The 16,158-nt window shown below is 35.1% G+C and overlaps 1 protein-coding gene across 1 annotated transcript in view; it reads right to left on the reverse strand.

Annotated features, from left to right (window-relative positions):
• Positions 1–575: 575 nt before the first annotated feature.
• LOC308276102 (non-histone chromosomal protein HMG-17-like) overlaps positions 576–16,158 on the reverse strand; it is a gene marked incomplete at its 5' end in the record, with an annotated part of 29,412 nt that continues 13,829 nt past the window's right edge. The window contains 2 exons of the mRNA XM_080714696.1: positions 576–732; positions 1,056–1,353. Coding sequence (XP_080570822.1) covers positions 697–732; positions 1,056–1,353 — 334 coding nt within the window. The 3' untranslated portion in view covers positions 576–696. The remainder of the gene's footprint in view (positions 733–1,055; positions 1,354–16,158) is intronic.

A 16,158-nucleotide genomic window follows, 5' to 3' on the forward strand; every position in this document is an offset into this window, starting at 1 on the left:
GCTCTTTTCTTTTTTTTTTTTTTGGTGGTACTGGGGATGGAACCCAGGGGCCTTCTACCTCCAGGCTATTACTCCCAGACCTATTTTTATATTTTATTTGGAAACAGGGTCTCTTAAACCAGCTTAGGCTGGCTTCGAACCTGCGCAATCCTCCTGTCTCAGCCTCCCAAGTGAGGGGATTACAAGCGTGCATCACCAGGCCCTGCTGAACTGCTGCTTTTTTGAAGGACACCATCTCAGTGATGTCACTGCAAAGTCCAGACTGCCTGACATACTGGCAAAACCAATTTTGGGATTACGTCCTCACAGTCTCTGGGTTTAGGGGAGTTAAGTCTAGCTGATAGTGGATAGGGAAGGCACAAAATGATGAGTTTGAGTTTTCCCACACCACATGGCGTTTGTGCCAAGGTGGCTATGTGTGCCGACATCAGAGAATCCCTCCTCCTGGAACCCAAGAGGAAATCTCTCAAAACAAGTAGGGAGCTGTGTTTTCCCTCACAGGATCCCATCTTTGGAGACATTGTATTAGTGACATATACTCCTTCCCCAAATACAACAATGAAGTGTTCTGTGCGCTAACAACATAACTTAAAAAAAAAGTAAAAAAAAATACTGCATTTTTATAAAACTTGATAAAAATAGTATTTCAAATGGTACAGCTACCAGAAGTACACAGTTATCTAAAATACACACATTTCACTTGGTATCTCCAGCACCTTCAGCTTTCTGTGCCTGGTCTGTTTTGGCATCTCTGTTTCCTTCCTTCCTTTTCTTTCTTTCTTTCTTTCTTTCTTTCTTTCTTTCTTTCTTTCTTTCTTTCTTTCTTTCTTTCTTTCTTTCTTTCTTTCTTCTTTCTTTCTTCTTTTGAGGGTCTGAGGATGGAACCGAGAGGCATTTGACCTCCGAGCTACATCACCTAGCCTATATTTTATTCTTTATTTTGAAACAGGGTCTCACTAAGTTGCAGAGAGCCTCACAAAGTAGCTGAGGCTGTCCGTGAACCGCGATCCTCCAGTCTCAGTCTCCTGAATGCTGGGATTACAAGTGTGCACCACCACGCCCGGCTTGGCATCTCCGTTTTCTGTCGGGCTTTTCCCATCCTTGCCAGCATCAGCTTTTCCCTTTTTCCCTTTGGGTACTTTCTCTCCCTTCTTTGCAGGGGCCTTTTTAGGCTTGGGCTCTGGCTTTGGAGGAGCAGGTTTATCCGACAACCTTGCCGATCTTGTCTGTGGTTCATCCTTCACCTTGGCTTTATCTCCTTTAGTATCCCCTTCAGACTTTCTCCTGGGCACGGGGGCGACCGCGGAGGGACGTAGGTGCTGGATGCGGGATGCAGAGGCGGAGGGGCTTGATCTGTCCGGGGGTCATCCTTGCCTCCTCTTCTTCCCTAGGGATTTAATATACTCAAAACATGAATAGTATTGGATGCATTACCTAATTTGATTGTGATCATTATTACACAATATATGCATACCCAAAGTCATTACATTGTACACTTTGAATACATCCAATATTTATTTAGCAAATTTTTGTTATTTTGGTGGTACTGGGATTTCTGGAAGCCCTTCTACCTCCAGCTACACTCCCTCAGGCTACACTATTTTTTTATACTTTTTTTTTTTTATGTGGAAACAGGGTCTCTTAAGCCAGGGAGGCTGGCTTCGAACCTGCGCGATCCTCCTGTCTCTGCTTCCCAAGTGCGGGGATTACAAGTGTGTGCTACCACATCCGGCTAGCAATTAAAATTAAAAAAAAAAAAAAAACTAACTGGATGAGTATAACATAAGAATAGAGATGGCAAAGTTAATTATCATAGAATTTGAACATACACCAAGAGAAATGATCTTATCTGTAAAATAAAGAGAAAATATATTCAACAGTGAACTGATTCACACTGCAAAGTATGAAAAGCCAAAGGCTGAAAGGAATTTGTATCAGATAAATCTGCTGAGAGCTAAACTAAGCAAAACAACAGTGAAGATCCTACGTAGCCAATATATAAAAGAGAAAATCTTTACCTACAAGTGGACTGATAAATAACTAAGACCTGTTGCATCTAAAGGAGTATGTGTTTTACCCTTTACCAAAGAAGTGTGTATGCATGTATGCGAGCATTCTTGAAAGTGTGTATATATGTTATCAAGAAGGGTTAGGTTAGTTAGATGACATAATGTTAGGCTAGAAACAATTCTATTTTATTGAATAATCCTATAAAACTTTATCAGTTATTCAAAGAGGCTGTCTCTTGTTATTTAGTACATATTACTTCAAAATCAGTGGAATAAACATACTCAGATTTTCACTTTTAAGAACTTGTTATAGTGTTAGGATAGGCACAAAGCTTTTGTTTTGAAACATTTATTGAATGAAAAATGACTAAGTACAACTCCTTACATTTGAGGCAAGCCTAGGATCCTTCTATTCAAAATGCCAACCTAATAAACGTGGCTCATTAATGCTGTTAATATAAATTTATCATAATGCTTGGTCAGTAAGATGAGTAGAACATTAAATGTTTTAGTAAAATGTATAAAACACAAACATTCACAAAATTCAATATTTTAAATTTAAAACTACAATATGCCAGGCGTGATGGCACATGCTTGTAATCCCAGTACTTGGGATCCTGGGACATAAGGATCACAGGTTTATTGCCAACCTCAGCTAGTTAATGAGGATCTCCACAATGTAGTGAAACCCTGTTTCAAAATAAAGAATAAATAATAGGTCTTAAATAAGTGAGGTGGTGAGGTGTGCATGTATGCCTCTACTATCTTGTACCCCTTTAAGATGTATGACAATGCATCAATAAAAAAAAAAATAAGGCTCGGGCTGTAGCTCAGAGTTAGGATGCTCCTGGGCTCAATCCCCTATGCCATAAAAAAATTAGAATTTTTATAAACAGTTCATCAATATGCACTGACATAGAAAATTGCCAACATATAGTGCTAAGGGAAAATAATAGCACTTACCAAGTGATTTGAATATCATGATAAAATTTAAGTTAAATGTAAAAAATGCTATTATCCAAGCATTTACTCAAAATTAATAAAAATTTAATCCTAGTGATGACTTCTTATGGGAAAACTAGGAAATAGAGAAATATCTAAATTAGATCCTTAGCTTTATAAAATTAACCTATTGATGTATCACAAACTCTATTTTAAATGTTTTAAATTTAAAAATTATGTAGACACATGAGAAAAGAGTGAGACAGATATGCACATTTCTTGTGTATTAATTTTAATCTTTGTCAATATTTATTCATATATTTTGATAAACATATTTAAACTTATATTTGTGTGTATGAAATAAATATTTTATTTCTCTTATTATTCCATTATTATTCCCAGATAAAGAAATATAGATAATTTAAGGAATATTCTTCTAGTCTGTTTTTATGTTTCTAATCATATATTCTAATCATATATACCCTGACATTATATCATCTAATCATATAAATATATATGCATATATAGATATATGTTCATATATGCATATATGTGCTTATCTAATTACATACATTTATATATATGTATGTATGTGTGTATATATATATCCTATCACACACACATATATGTGTTAGTCAGATTTCTATCACTATGACAAGGACCTGAGAATACAACTTAAAAGATTTATTTGGCTTATGTTTTCAGAGGTGTCTGTCCTGTTCTGGTGGATCTATTCTATGGGACTGAAGCCAGGCCAAACATCATTCCAGGAGAGCATGGTACAACTAAGTTGTCCAACTCATGGCAGCCAGAAAGCAGAGACTAAGAAGGAAACAGAGACAAAATATAGTCCCCAGAGCCATGCCCACAGTCAACTACTTTCTCCAAGATTTTATGCCATTTCATATTAGACCATGCAAATTATTAACCCATTAAAGGATTGACTCATCAATGATGTCAGAACCCACATGACCCAATTACTTCAAAAACTTTCACCTCTGATCATTTCTACACTGGAGAACAAGCCTTCAACCCATGACAGATTGGGGGACATTTAATATTAAAATCATATAAACAATCTATAAAGAAAATATATATGCAACTTTTATTAAAGTTTTGATAATACATTTTAATAATGTTTTATAATGTTTTTATAATGTTGTAATGAGCATATCTGTAATTGTCCCTATGTGAATTTAGAGGTTTTCTTTAACCAGCGGTTCTCAAATTCCAGCATGATTAAGGATCACATACAAATTCTAATAACTTTAAGAAAGGAACTGATCTCAAGTTTTTCACTTCTAACAAGTTTTTGTTACTGTTTCTACTGCTGGTCTCATGACAACACTATGAGAACAATTGTTCGAGAAAACACACTCAGATCTAGTTCTATTTCTGTCATATAGGATGGTTATGAGTTATTAGATACATTCAAAGTGCTTCTAATAATGGCTATCTTTTATATACAATAATAGTGTACTAAGGAATATGGGTTTTTTTATCTTACTCAACATTTAATAATATTTTATATTATTGTCTTTATTGACAATTTTTGCCATCTTGGTCAATATTCAGTAAAATTTTACATTATTTACATTATTTTCATTATTGGCAATGTGATTGTCAATGCAATGAGAGAGACTATAATATAAATATTATGTTAATTTATATTTCCATAGTAGTAGTGAAGATAACATCATCATATGTTTTAATTTTTATTTTTCAAAACATTTCTCTCCGCTGAATATCTTGTTCAGATCCTTTTCCAATTTTAATGCATTAGATCTTTCTTCAAAAAATTGTGTGATTTTTTTCATTCATATGAATATTGTTTGTTTTTCATATATTTTAAGTATGACTATGGCCACTGTCTATCTTATCTTTTGGTCCCCCCTCCCCCATTTCATGGACAATGATACATGTGTTCCTGTTTCTAGGACCAGGGCCTCAGGACATAAGGGCAATATTCAAGTTGACTTGTTCTTTAGGATTTTGTTTGTTTTTTGCAGTATTGGGGATTGAACTCAAGGGCATTCTACCTCCAAGCTATATCTCTTGCCCTGTTTTTTATTCTTCGTTTTGAAACAGGATCTTACTAAGTTGCAGAGGGCCTCACTAAGTAAGTAGTTAAGGCTAGCTGCGAAACCATGAGCCTTCTGTCTCAGCCTCTCATGTAATGAGATTATAAGAATGTGCCACCACACCCAGCTATGACTTGTTTTTAGCCCTCTGTTTCTCTGTTTTCACTCTTTTTTTAATAGTTTCTGTCAGGATCATTTATTCCAGTCACCTGAGATCACAATTAATATACAATCATTATTTTGAGTGTTTTTGAATATTTGTTGACATTTACACTTATATTTTAGACATTTTCTGTGGATAGTTGAAATATTCTGAAATGTATAAAACATGTATAGTTTTAGAATATGCAATATAGCACACCTGTATAAACTAGAAATTCAAGTTTTAAATTAAGCCACTAGGTAAGAAGCAGCAATATTTAATGAACAAAATGTAATGTTAAGATGTATTCTTTCAGGCATTTATCATAGAAATTAAGGAAATGAATTCTGTCCAAAAGGAGCTATGTTATTATTCTGAGACAGTATATTTTTAATTTTTTGAGGAATTTAGTCAAATTGAGGACTCATTCTTTCCTAATTTTATCTAATTATCTAATTTAATCCTCTAAAAATAATATTATATTTCTCATTAAAGCCTTCCATTACATAGGTAATAAACCTGTAACTAAAAAATGATTAGCAATTTCTTAAATACACAAAACTTATGAGAAGGTGAAGCCAGGATTAAGTACTAGTCTTTTTTTTAAGCCAGCATTCTCTAGGAATAGCAAACTGCTTCTGAGAAAAGAGAAGACAGTTTTAGTGAGCAAAAATAAAACTCCACTCCTTCAGCTGAATGCATGCAAGTTCTCCTGTTTTATCCTTTTGTTGAATTTCAAAAACTTTGAGCAAATTATAGGAGAAGATATATATTACAGAAAGAACAATGTGGTTTATGAATCATTGGCAAACTCTATTATGAGAGCCAGAAGAAACCGAACCAAAGTCAGAGCAGCAGAGTTTTAATTCATAAATTATTTCTAGATCTTTGAAACTCTGAAATATTGAAGAACAAATCATTTCATTCTGCGATGAAATTAAACAAGACATGATGTTATGGAAATTATTTCAATACAAAAGACTTTTCTCTTCCAAAAAAGCTGCAAAAGCATATTCTGTTCATGAATTTATTAACCTTGCTTTGTCTAAGACAAGCTTCGCAGAATGGACTATTATACGAACTTCTTATAGAATCAAATGGAAAGAGTGCTAAAGAAGTGCTTTTCCTGGACAAGCATTACATATGAAGTTATTTTTCAGAAAGAGATGGCTTCCTCTGCAGAAATTCCTTCCAAGGTACATGAAGAAAAATACCAATACAGGCTATTTTTCATTTTATAAGTATAGTTAAAGTGAACCCAAAGCTGATTGCATCTTTAAATGGTTTCTTTAAAGTCATTTCTGTATTATCATTCTTTTTTTAAACAAATAATTCTGAATGTATTGCAATCATACATTATAGTGAGGTTCAATGTGATACAAGCATATACGCATAAAGCTCCTGGTATATTTTATTTCAAATCCCATCCTATTCTCTCTCTCCCCATACAGGTTAGTAATATTGATAGCAATAACTTCATATAGTGCCATAGTATTATTTGAACTATTTTCTTCCTCAGTCCTCCTTTTATCCCTCCCCAATTCTCTCTCCCAAACCCTTAATGTAATTCTACAGATCTCTCTCCACATTACAGCCTCTTGTGTTTTCTGTTTTCTATTTATCATCCATATATGAGGGGGAACATATTACCCTTGACTTTGGGAAACTGGCTGATGTCACTTAGAAAAATATTTTTCAGTTTCATCCATTTTCCTGTACATTATATAATCTAGTTCTTTATTTATGGCTCTTTAGAATTCCATTGTTTTTATATACCATATTTTTTCTATCCATTTATTTTTTGACTGATACGTGGGTTGATTCTATAATTTGCCTATTAGAAGTCTATTGCTATAAACATGGACATACATTAACCACTATAGTATTCTGACTTTAATTATTTTGGAAAGGTAATATGGGTACCTTTCCAAAAGAATTAAAGATAGGTCAAATGGTAGTTTCATTTTTAGTACTTTGAGGAACCTCCATAGTGATCTTTATAGTGGTTGTAATAATCTACAATTTCATCAGCAGTGTTTACAGTTTTTTATTTAGCACATCCTCACCAATGTTTGTTATTGTTTGTATTCTTCATTATTGCCATTATAACTGTAGCTAGATAAAATTTCAGGGTACTTTTTATTTCTTAACTTCTAGTAATGTTGAACATATTCTTTTCAGAAGTGTCTAAGGAAGCCAGGCGTGGTAGTGCATGCTTGTAATCCCAATATTCGGGAGGGTAGAGACAGGATTGAGGTTAGTGGGCAGCCTTATCTATTTAATGAGGCCCTTTGCAACTCAGGTGATATCCTGTTTCAAAATATAAAAAGACTAAAAAATAGGGCTGGGGTTGTAGCTTGGAGGTAGAATGTCCCTTGGTTCCATCTCCCGTTCAACAACAACAAAAAAGTGTCTAAACTGGGTGGTGACACATTCCTATAATCCCAGTACTTGGGAGGAGGATTGCAGATTTAAGGACAACCTCAGAAAACAGTGAGAATCTCATCAATCTAGTGATACCCTGTTTCAAAACAAAACAAAACAAAAAACTGCAGGACAGGGCGGCACACGCTTGTAATCCCCATGCTTGGGAGGTGGGAACAGGAGGGTTACGCAGGTTCGAAGCCAGCTGCACTGGCTTAAGCGACTCCATTTCCAAATTTAAAAAAAAATTATATATATCTGGGAGTGTAGCCCGCCCGGAGGTAGAAGGGTTTCCAGGAACCCCAATACCACCAAAAAAAAAAAAAAAAAAGAAAGAAAAGGCTGGTGGTATATCTCAGTGGTACATTGCCCCTGGGTTCATTCTATGCAGTACCACCAAAAAAAATTCTGTTCAGATCAAATACTCATTTTTACTATATTATTATTTTTTCATTGTTGAGTTCTTTATTTATTCTATATATTAGTCCTCTATCAAAAGAGTAGTTAGTGAGCTGGGCATGGCGGCGCACGCTTGTAATCCCAGCATTTGGGAGGTTGTGACTGGAGGATCGTGGTTCATGGACAGCCTCAGCTACTTAGTGAGACCCTCTGCAACTCATCGAGACCCTGTTTCAAAGTAAAGACTACAAAATTGGGCAGGGTATGTAGTTGTAGGTCGAATGCCTCTGGGTTCCATCCCCACACTAACACACACAAAAAAAGAGTAGTTAACAATGATTTTCTCCCATTTTACAGACTCTCTTCAAGATCCTTATTGTTTCTTTAGCTGTCTAGAAGCTTTTTAATTTGATTCCATCCATTTATTGACTCTTTATTTTCTTTTCTGGGCTTTAGGAGGATCTTATTAATAAAGTCTCTATTATTGCCTATACAAGGGAGAATTAGCCTTATATTTTCTTCTAATAATTAATACGTTTCTGGTTTAACTTCCAAGTCTTTGACTCATCTTGAGTTGACTTTTGTGGAGGGTGAAACAATTCTAATTTCATTCTTCTGTGTATGGATATCTAGGTTTCCCATAACCACTTATTGATAAGGCTAATTTTTCTTCAGCATAAGTTTTTGACTCCTTTGCCAAAACAACTGACTATAAGTTTGAAAGGTTGTATCTGTATCTTCTATTCTATTCCTTTCTGTATTTGCTTTTATGCCAACAACATGCATTTGTTTGTTTTACTAAATCACTGTAGTATAATTTGAAATTAGGTATGTGATGTGTCCGTCATTTTTTTTTTAATTTCTTATTGGCACATTGTATTTATACATTATAATGGGGTAAAAACTTATGTAGACATAAATGCACACATCACCCAGCCAGCCCCCGCTTGGTCCCCACCCCACTCCTTCCACATGCTTTCCTTCCATGCTGGGTTTTGTGGTTGACTTTGATATGAATAAGTACATCATGTGCTTTAAAGAGTTTCCTTCTTTCCCCCTCCCATCCCCACAGTTAGATTGCCTTATTTCCTCCTCTACAGGATCTCCTTTTACACCTGGAGTTTCTCTTATGACCCATTTTACCTTAGTTTTCACACATTAGGGAAAGCATCTGATTACTTACTTTTTGTGACTGACTAATCTTGCTTAGCCTAATGTACTCCAATTCCATCCATTTCCCTGTAAATAATGTAATTGTGTTTTTTTATGGCTGAGTAAAATTCCATTGTGTACATATCCCAGTTTTGTAAAGCATTAATCTCTTGATGGATATCTTGGTTGGTTCCATAGTTTGGCTATGGTGAATTGCACAGCTATGAACATAGATACACATGCATTAGTTTGGCAATATGGTTTCCATTCTTTTGGGTAGATACCCAGAAGTGGTATAGCTGGATGAAATGGTGAATTTGTTCCCATTCTTCTGAGGATTCTTCATACTGTTTTCCAAAGTGGCTGAACTAATTTGCAATCCCATCAACAGTATTTTAGAGTTTCCACTTCTCCACATTCTTCCCAGCATTTGTTTGTGTTTTGAATGACTACCATTCTAGTTGGGGTAAGGTGAAATCTCAGAGTAGTTTTGATTTGCATCTCTCTGATTGCCAACGATGTTGAACATTTTTTTAATGCATTTATTGGCCATTTGAATTTCTTCTTTCATGAAGTGTATATTTAGTTCCCTTGGCAATTTTTTGATTGATTTATTTGATTTTTTAGTGTTGAGTTTCTTGAGTTCTCTGTATATTCTAGATATTAGCCCTCTATCGGGGGAGTAGGTGGCAAAAATCTTCTCCCATTCTGTTGGCTCTCAATTGAGGTTCTTGCCAGTTTCTTTTACTGTACAGAAGCTCTTCAGTGTCATGCAATCCCACATATTGATTCACCTTTTAGTTTGTTGTCCCTTTGGGGTCTAGTTGAGAAAGTTTTATCTGTGCTTATGTATAATGGTGTTGGACCTATACCCACTTCAAGGAGCCTCAAGGTCTCCAGTCTAATTTCCAAGTCTTTGATCCATCTTTATTTGACTCTTCTGTAGGGTGAGAAAGTGGGATTAATTTCCAATTTTCTGCATATGGTTACCAGTTTTGTGAAAACCATTTGTTAAAGAGGCTATCATTTTTTCTGGTATATATTTTTGGTTCCTTATCAAAAACCAATTGGCTAATTTTTTTTAAGTGTGTGGACTTGTTGTTGGGTCTTCTATTTACTCCACTGGTCTATGTATCTGTTTTTTTGCCAGTACCATGCTGTTTTTATTACAATGGCTTTGTAGTGTAGTTTAAAGTGAGGTATTGTCATTTCTCCTACATAGTTTTTGTTGCTGAGAACTATTTTGGCTATCCTGGTCTTGTTGTTGTTCCAAATAAATTAAAGGACTGATTTTCTATGTCTGTGAGAAATGATCTTGATAGTTTAATGGGCATTGCATTGAATCTGTAGATCACTTTTGGAAGAATGGCCATTTTAATGATATTTATTCTGCCTATTCATGAACATGTCAGATCTTTCCATATTCTACGATATTCAATTTCTTTTTATCAATATTTTATAATTTTTTGTTGAGATTTTTTACCTCCTTGGTTAAGTTTATTCCTAAGTATTTTACTTTTTGTTGGAAATCCTGAGTGGAAGTGTTTTCTGAATTTCTTTTTCAGTGGATTTATGGTTGGTGTACAGAAAAGCTTCTGATTTTTTAAGATTGATTTTGTATACAGACACTTTGCTGAATTTGTTGATCAGATATATAAGTCTTTTGGATGAATTTGTTGGGTTTTCTAAATACAGTATCATGTCATCTACAAATAGTAAAAATTTGAGTTCTTTTTTCCCTAATTGTACTCCTTTGATTTCCTTTTCTTGCCTTATTTTTCTAGAGTCTCAAGTACTATATTGAAGAGAAGTGCTGATTAATGGACATCCTTGTCTTGTTCCTGTTTTTAGGGGGAAATCTTGGAAGTTTTTCTCCATTTAATATGATGGCTGTAGGCTTATTGTAGATTGCCTTTATGATTTTGAGCTAGGTTCCTTCTATTCTAATTCTCTGCACTGCTTTTATCATAAATGGATGGCAGATTTTATGAAATATTTTTTTCAGCATCTATTGAAATGATCATGTGATTTTTGTATTTGGTTCTGTTTATGTGATGAATTACATAGATTGGTTTTTGTATGTTCAACCAGGCTTGCATCCCTGGGATGAACCCTACCTGGTCATGATGGATGATTTTCTTTATGTGGTTTTGAATGAATGTTGCTAGTATTTTGTTTAGCAGTTTTTCATCAAAATTCATCAAAGATATAGGCCTGTAGTTCTTCCTTGAACTTTCTTTATTTGGTTTTGGTATTAATGTGATGCTGACTTTATAGGATATATTGGGAAGGGTTTCATTTGTTTTTTTACATTTCACAAAATAGATTGAGAAGTATTAATATTAGCTCTTCTATAAAGGTTTTATAGAATTCACTTGGGAAATCATCTGGTCCTGTGCTTTTCTTTGATGGTAAGCTCTTTATTATTGTTTCAATCTCTTTGTTATTGGTTAGTTTAAGTGTTCTATAGCTTCTTCACTCAGTTTAAGAAGGTTGTATTTATCTAGAAAGTTGTCAATTTTCTCCAGATTTTTTATTTTGAGTATAGTTTTTCAAAGTATTTTCTGATAATCCTCTGGATTTCTTTACTGTCTATAGTAATATTACCTTTTCCCTCTCTTATCTTTATAATTTGGGTTGATTCTCTCTTTTTTAAGTTAGGTTGGCTAGAGGTTTGTCTATCTTGTTAAGTTTTTTGAGAAACCAGCTTTTGGTTTTGTTGATTTTCTGTATCTTTTAATTGTTTTTTTTTTATTTCTCTACTTCATTAATTTCTGCTCAGATTTTAATAATTTCCTGTCTTCTACTGACTTTGGGGTTAGATTGTTCCTGTTTTTCAAGGGCTTTGAGGTGTGTCATTAGGTTATTTGTTTGACTATTTTCGGTTTTTCTTATATGCACACTCATTATTATAAATTTTCCTCTTAACATTGCCTTCAAAGTGTCCCAGATGTTTTGTTACATTGTATCTCTATTTTCATTTGTTTCTAGAAATTTCTTGATTTCACCCCTTAATTCTTCTATGCCTCTCTCTCTCTCTCTCTCTCGCTCTCGCTCTCGCTCTCGCTCTCTCTCTCCCCTCTCTCTCTCTCTCTTTCTTTTCTTTATTTTGAAACAGGGTTTCACTAAGTTGCAGAGGGCCTCACTAAGTAGCTGAGACTGTCCTCAAAACATGATCTTCTGGTATCTGCCTTCTGAATTATGGGATTACAAGTGTGTGCCACTACACGAGGCCATTTTTTCTTTAGAAGTGTGATGTTCAGTATCCACATGTTTATGTGGATTCTGTAGGTCTTCTTATAATTGATTTATAATTTCATTCCATTATGGTCTGAAAAGGCACAGGGAATTATGTCACATTTTTTAAAATTTAATAGTGATCCCTTTGTGGCCCAGGATGTAATCTATTTTGGAGAAGGTTCCATGTGCAGCTGAGAAAAATGTGAACTCTGCTGTAATTGGGTGAAATATTCTATATGTATCTAACAGGTCCATTTTAATAATGATATTCTTTTGGTCTGAGGTATCTTTACTCAGCTTTTGTCCAGAAGATTGTTCTAATGGTGTGAGAGGGGAGTTGAAGTCTCCTAGTATTATTGTATTGTGATTTATGTGTGACTTAATGTCACAGAGAGCTTGTTTTATGAAAGTAGCCACACCTATGTTTGGGACAAAAATGTTGATTATTGTTATTTCATCTTTCTGGGTTGCGCCTTTTATTAGTAAAAACTGACCTTCTTTTTCTCTTCTAGTAAGCTTGGAATTGAAGTCTAACTTGACTGATATCATAATTGCTAATCATGCTTGCCTTCGAGTTCTGTTGGCATGGATTACCTTGCTCCAGCCCTTTACCTTAAGTATGTTACTATCTTTACCTGTAAGGTCTGTTTATTGCAAGCAGCAGATAGATGGGTTCTGCATTTTAATCCATTTTGCTTTAATCCATTACTTTATGTCTTTTTATTGGGGAGTTGAGGCCATTTACATTCAATGTTATTATTGAGAGATGATTTTAATTTCTAACATGTTAAGATTTAACTTCAGTTTGAAATACTGCTTGTTCTTTTTTGCTTAGTAGTCTGCTGGATGGAAATAATTGTTTCTATGGTTCTGGCATGTATTACTTATTTCTTCTTTGTAGTTAATCTCTTTGAGTATTTTCTCTAGTGCTAGTTTTGAAGACATAAATTCCTTCAGCTTCTGTTTGTAACGGAAGCTTCTTATTTCCTCATCTATTTTGAAACATAATATTGCTGGGTAGGTTTTTGGCTGTAAGTTGTTGTCTTTCAGAGTTTGGAATAGTTAATCCAGGCCTTTCTGACTTTCATGACTTGGTTTGAGAAATCTGGAGTGATTCTAATTGGTTTGCCTCTGAATGTCACTTAGCCTTTTGTTTTTATTGCCTTTAAAATTCTATCCTTGGCTTCTACATTGGTTATTTTGACTATTGTGTGGTGTGGGGAACATTTTCTCAGATCTTGTCTAAAGGGAGTTCTATATGTTTCCTGAAACTGTGTTTCAACCTCTTGCTTTATGTTTGGAAAAATTTCTGCTATTACTTCTTTGAAGGGATTGTTGATCCCTTTGATCCCTTCTTTCCCCTCTTCTATGCTGATTATTCTTAGGTTAGCTCTCTTAAGTTGGGAGCATATTTCTTCAATGTTCAATTCCTGCTGTCTAAATGTTTTTTTCTAAGTTATAAACTATGCGTTCATTTTTGTAGTGATCATCTTCTAGTAGTCTGTCTGAGCTTCTGATATAATCAATAGCAGATCTGAATCCTACCTTCTCTGGGTTCTTCTCCAGATCACCACAACTTCACTTATTGTGCTCTGGATCTCTGGAGGGTGTGGTAAAAACAGCCACCACTACTTCCCTGGGTTGTATCGCAAAGTCTCAGACCCAGGGAGTTTATCAAAGATGTGCAAGTCCCTGGGAGTGCAACACTGGGATTTCTCCTGTAGGGGCTGCAATTTCACTTAGGATTGTGGTGCACACTGGACTGGAGCTTTTGCAGGCCTGGTAAACTCGCTGCCGCTGCTGGCATATTTCTTTTCTGGTTTTGATCTCTTCTCTGAATCCCTAAAGGGCATGATGTGCTTGGCCACTGGAAATTTTAGCCAGTCTTTGAGTTGAAAGAACTGCTGAATTACTACTGACTGGACTGCAACTAGTGACTTCAGCTCCTTGTGTTCCTTTTCATCCCTGGAATCTGGATCTCTTAGGCAAGATGGTGTCAGTGTGTTGGCCGGTGTTGCAAGGCAGGCAAGATTCTTTTCTGCTTTTTCTGTTGTTCTTCTAGCCTTCTTTTTCTTTTTCTCTTTTATTTTTAGCTTTTATTTCTCAATTGACAGTATTTTCTGGCTATGTTAGGTGTTATTTTTTAAGCTGTGGAGACTGAGTGTCAGCAGTACTTGTAGGCGCTGTTTTACTCATTTGGCATCTTCCCTATCTCCTCCAGCATGTTTTTATTTCTCAGAATATTTTTGTCCATTTTATTCTTTCATATAAATTTTAAGCCCCCCCCCTTTTGCTCTATAAAGGATGTCATTAGTATTTTAATAGGAAATGTATTGACTCTGTAAATAACTTTGGGAACTACGTCCATTTTGATAATGTTTATTCTGTTTTTCTGGGAACATGTGAAGTCTTTTTGTCTTCTAAATGCTTCTTCAGTAAGCACATAAATAGTTGTAAAAATAAGAAAGGCTAGTGCATAGCTGAGTGGTAGAGTACTCTTGGATCTTGAGTATAATACTCAGTACAAATAAAAATAAGAAATAAAAGAAAGAAAAAAATATAAAGGCATTTAGCCAGGCATGGTGGTGCACTCTTGTAATTCCCGCACTTGGGAGGCAAAGAGAGGAGGATCGAGCAGGTTCATAGTCAGCCTTGCTGGCTTAAGAGACCCTGTTTCTAAATAAATAAAAAATATAAACTAGGTCTGGGAATATAGCCCAGAGGTAGAAGGGCTTTCAGAAACTCCAGTACCACAAAAAAGTAATAATAAATAAATAAATAAATAAATAAATAAATAAATAAAAAAAATTAAAGGCATTCAGGAGTGGTGGTGCACACTTGTAATCCCTGTGCTTGGGAGGCTGAGACAGGAGGATCGCAGTGGTTCGAAGCCAGCCTCAGCTACTTAGTGAGGCTCTCAGCAACTTAGTGAGACCCTGTTTCCAAATAAAAATATAAAATAGGTCTGAGAGTATAGCCCAGAGGTAGAAGGCCTTTGGGTTCCATCCCCAGTACCACAATAAATAAATAAATAAATAAATAAATAAATAAATAAATAATAAATGCATTTAAATAGGGAAGTTTTAAGCCAGGTGTGGTGGTACACTCTGGTAATCCCAGCGTTTGGGAGGCTGAGACCAGAAGATCACAGTTCACAGACAGCCTCTGCTACTTAGTGAGGCCCTCTGTAACTCAGTGAGACCTGGTTTCAAAATAAAGAACAAAAAATAGGCAGGGGGTGTAGCTCAGAGTTCAAATTCCCCTGGGTTCTATCCCCAGACCTGCAAAAAATTTAAATAGGGAAGTTTTAGCCAAATATAGTGGTACATGCCTGTAATCCAAGTACTTGACAGGCTGAGACAAGGAGTTCAAAGCCAACCTCAGCAACTTAGTGAAGCTCTTAGAAACTTATTAAGACCCTGTTTTCAAATAAAAATATAAAGTAGGGCTGGTGGTAGAGCTCAGATGTAGAAAACCCCAGTATTCATCAAAACAAAAAAGGAAGAAAGAAGGAAGAAAGAAAGAAAGAAAGAAAGAAAGAAAGAAAGAAAGAAAGAAGAAAGACTCATTCTTTTATACTACTGTGAATAGATTTGAAATTTGTTCAGGAGGCAACAAAATTATTGGAAACCTATTTTATTATTTACTGGAACACACATATACACAGACATTCTCTCACACACAATTTTGGTCATTATGTATATATGATATTAGCCAATAGAAGAACTGAGTTGAATATAGAGGTAAGGAGACAAGTTAGGAGTTTATG

This window comes from Muscardinus avellanarius (genome assembly GCF_963383645.1).
Source record: "Muscardinus avellanarius genome assembly, chromosome: 17".
Taxonomy (NCBI): Eukaryota; Metazoa; Chordata; class Mammalia; order Rodentia; family Gliridae; genus Muscardinus; species Muscardinus avellanarius.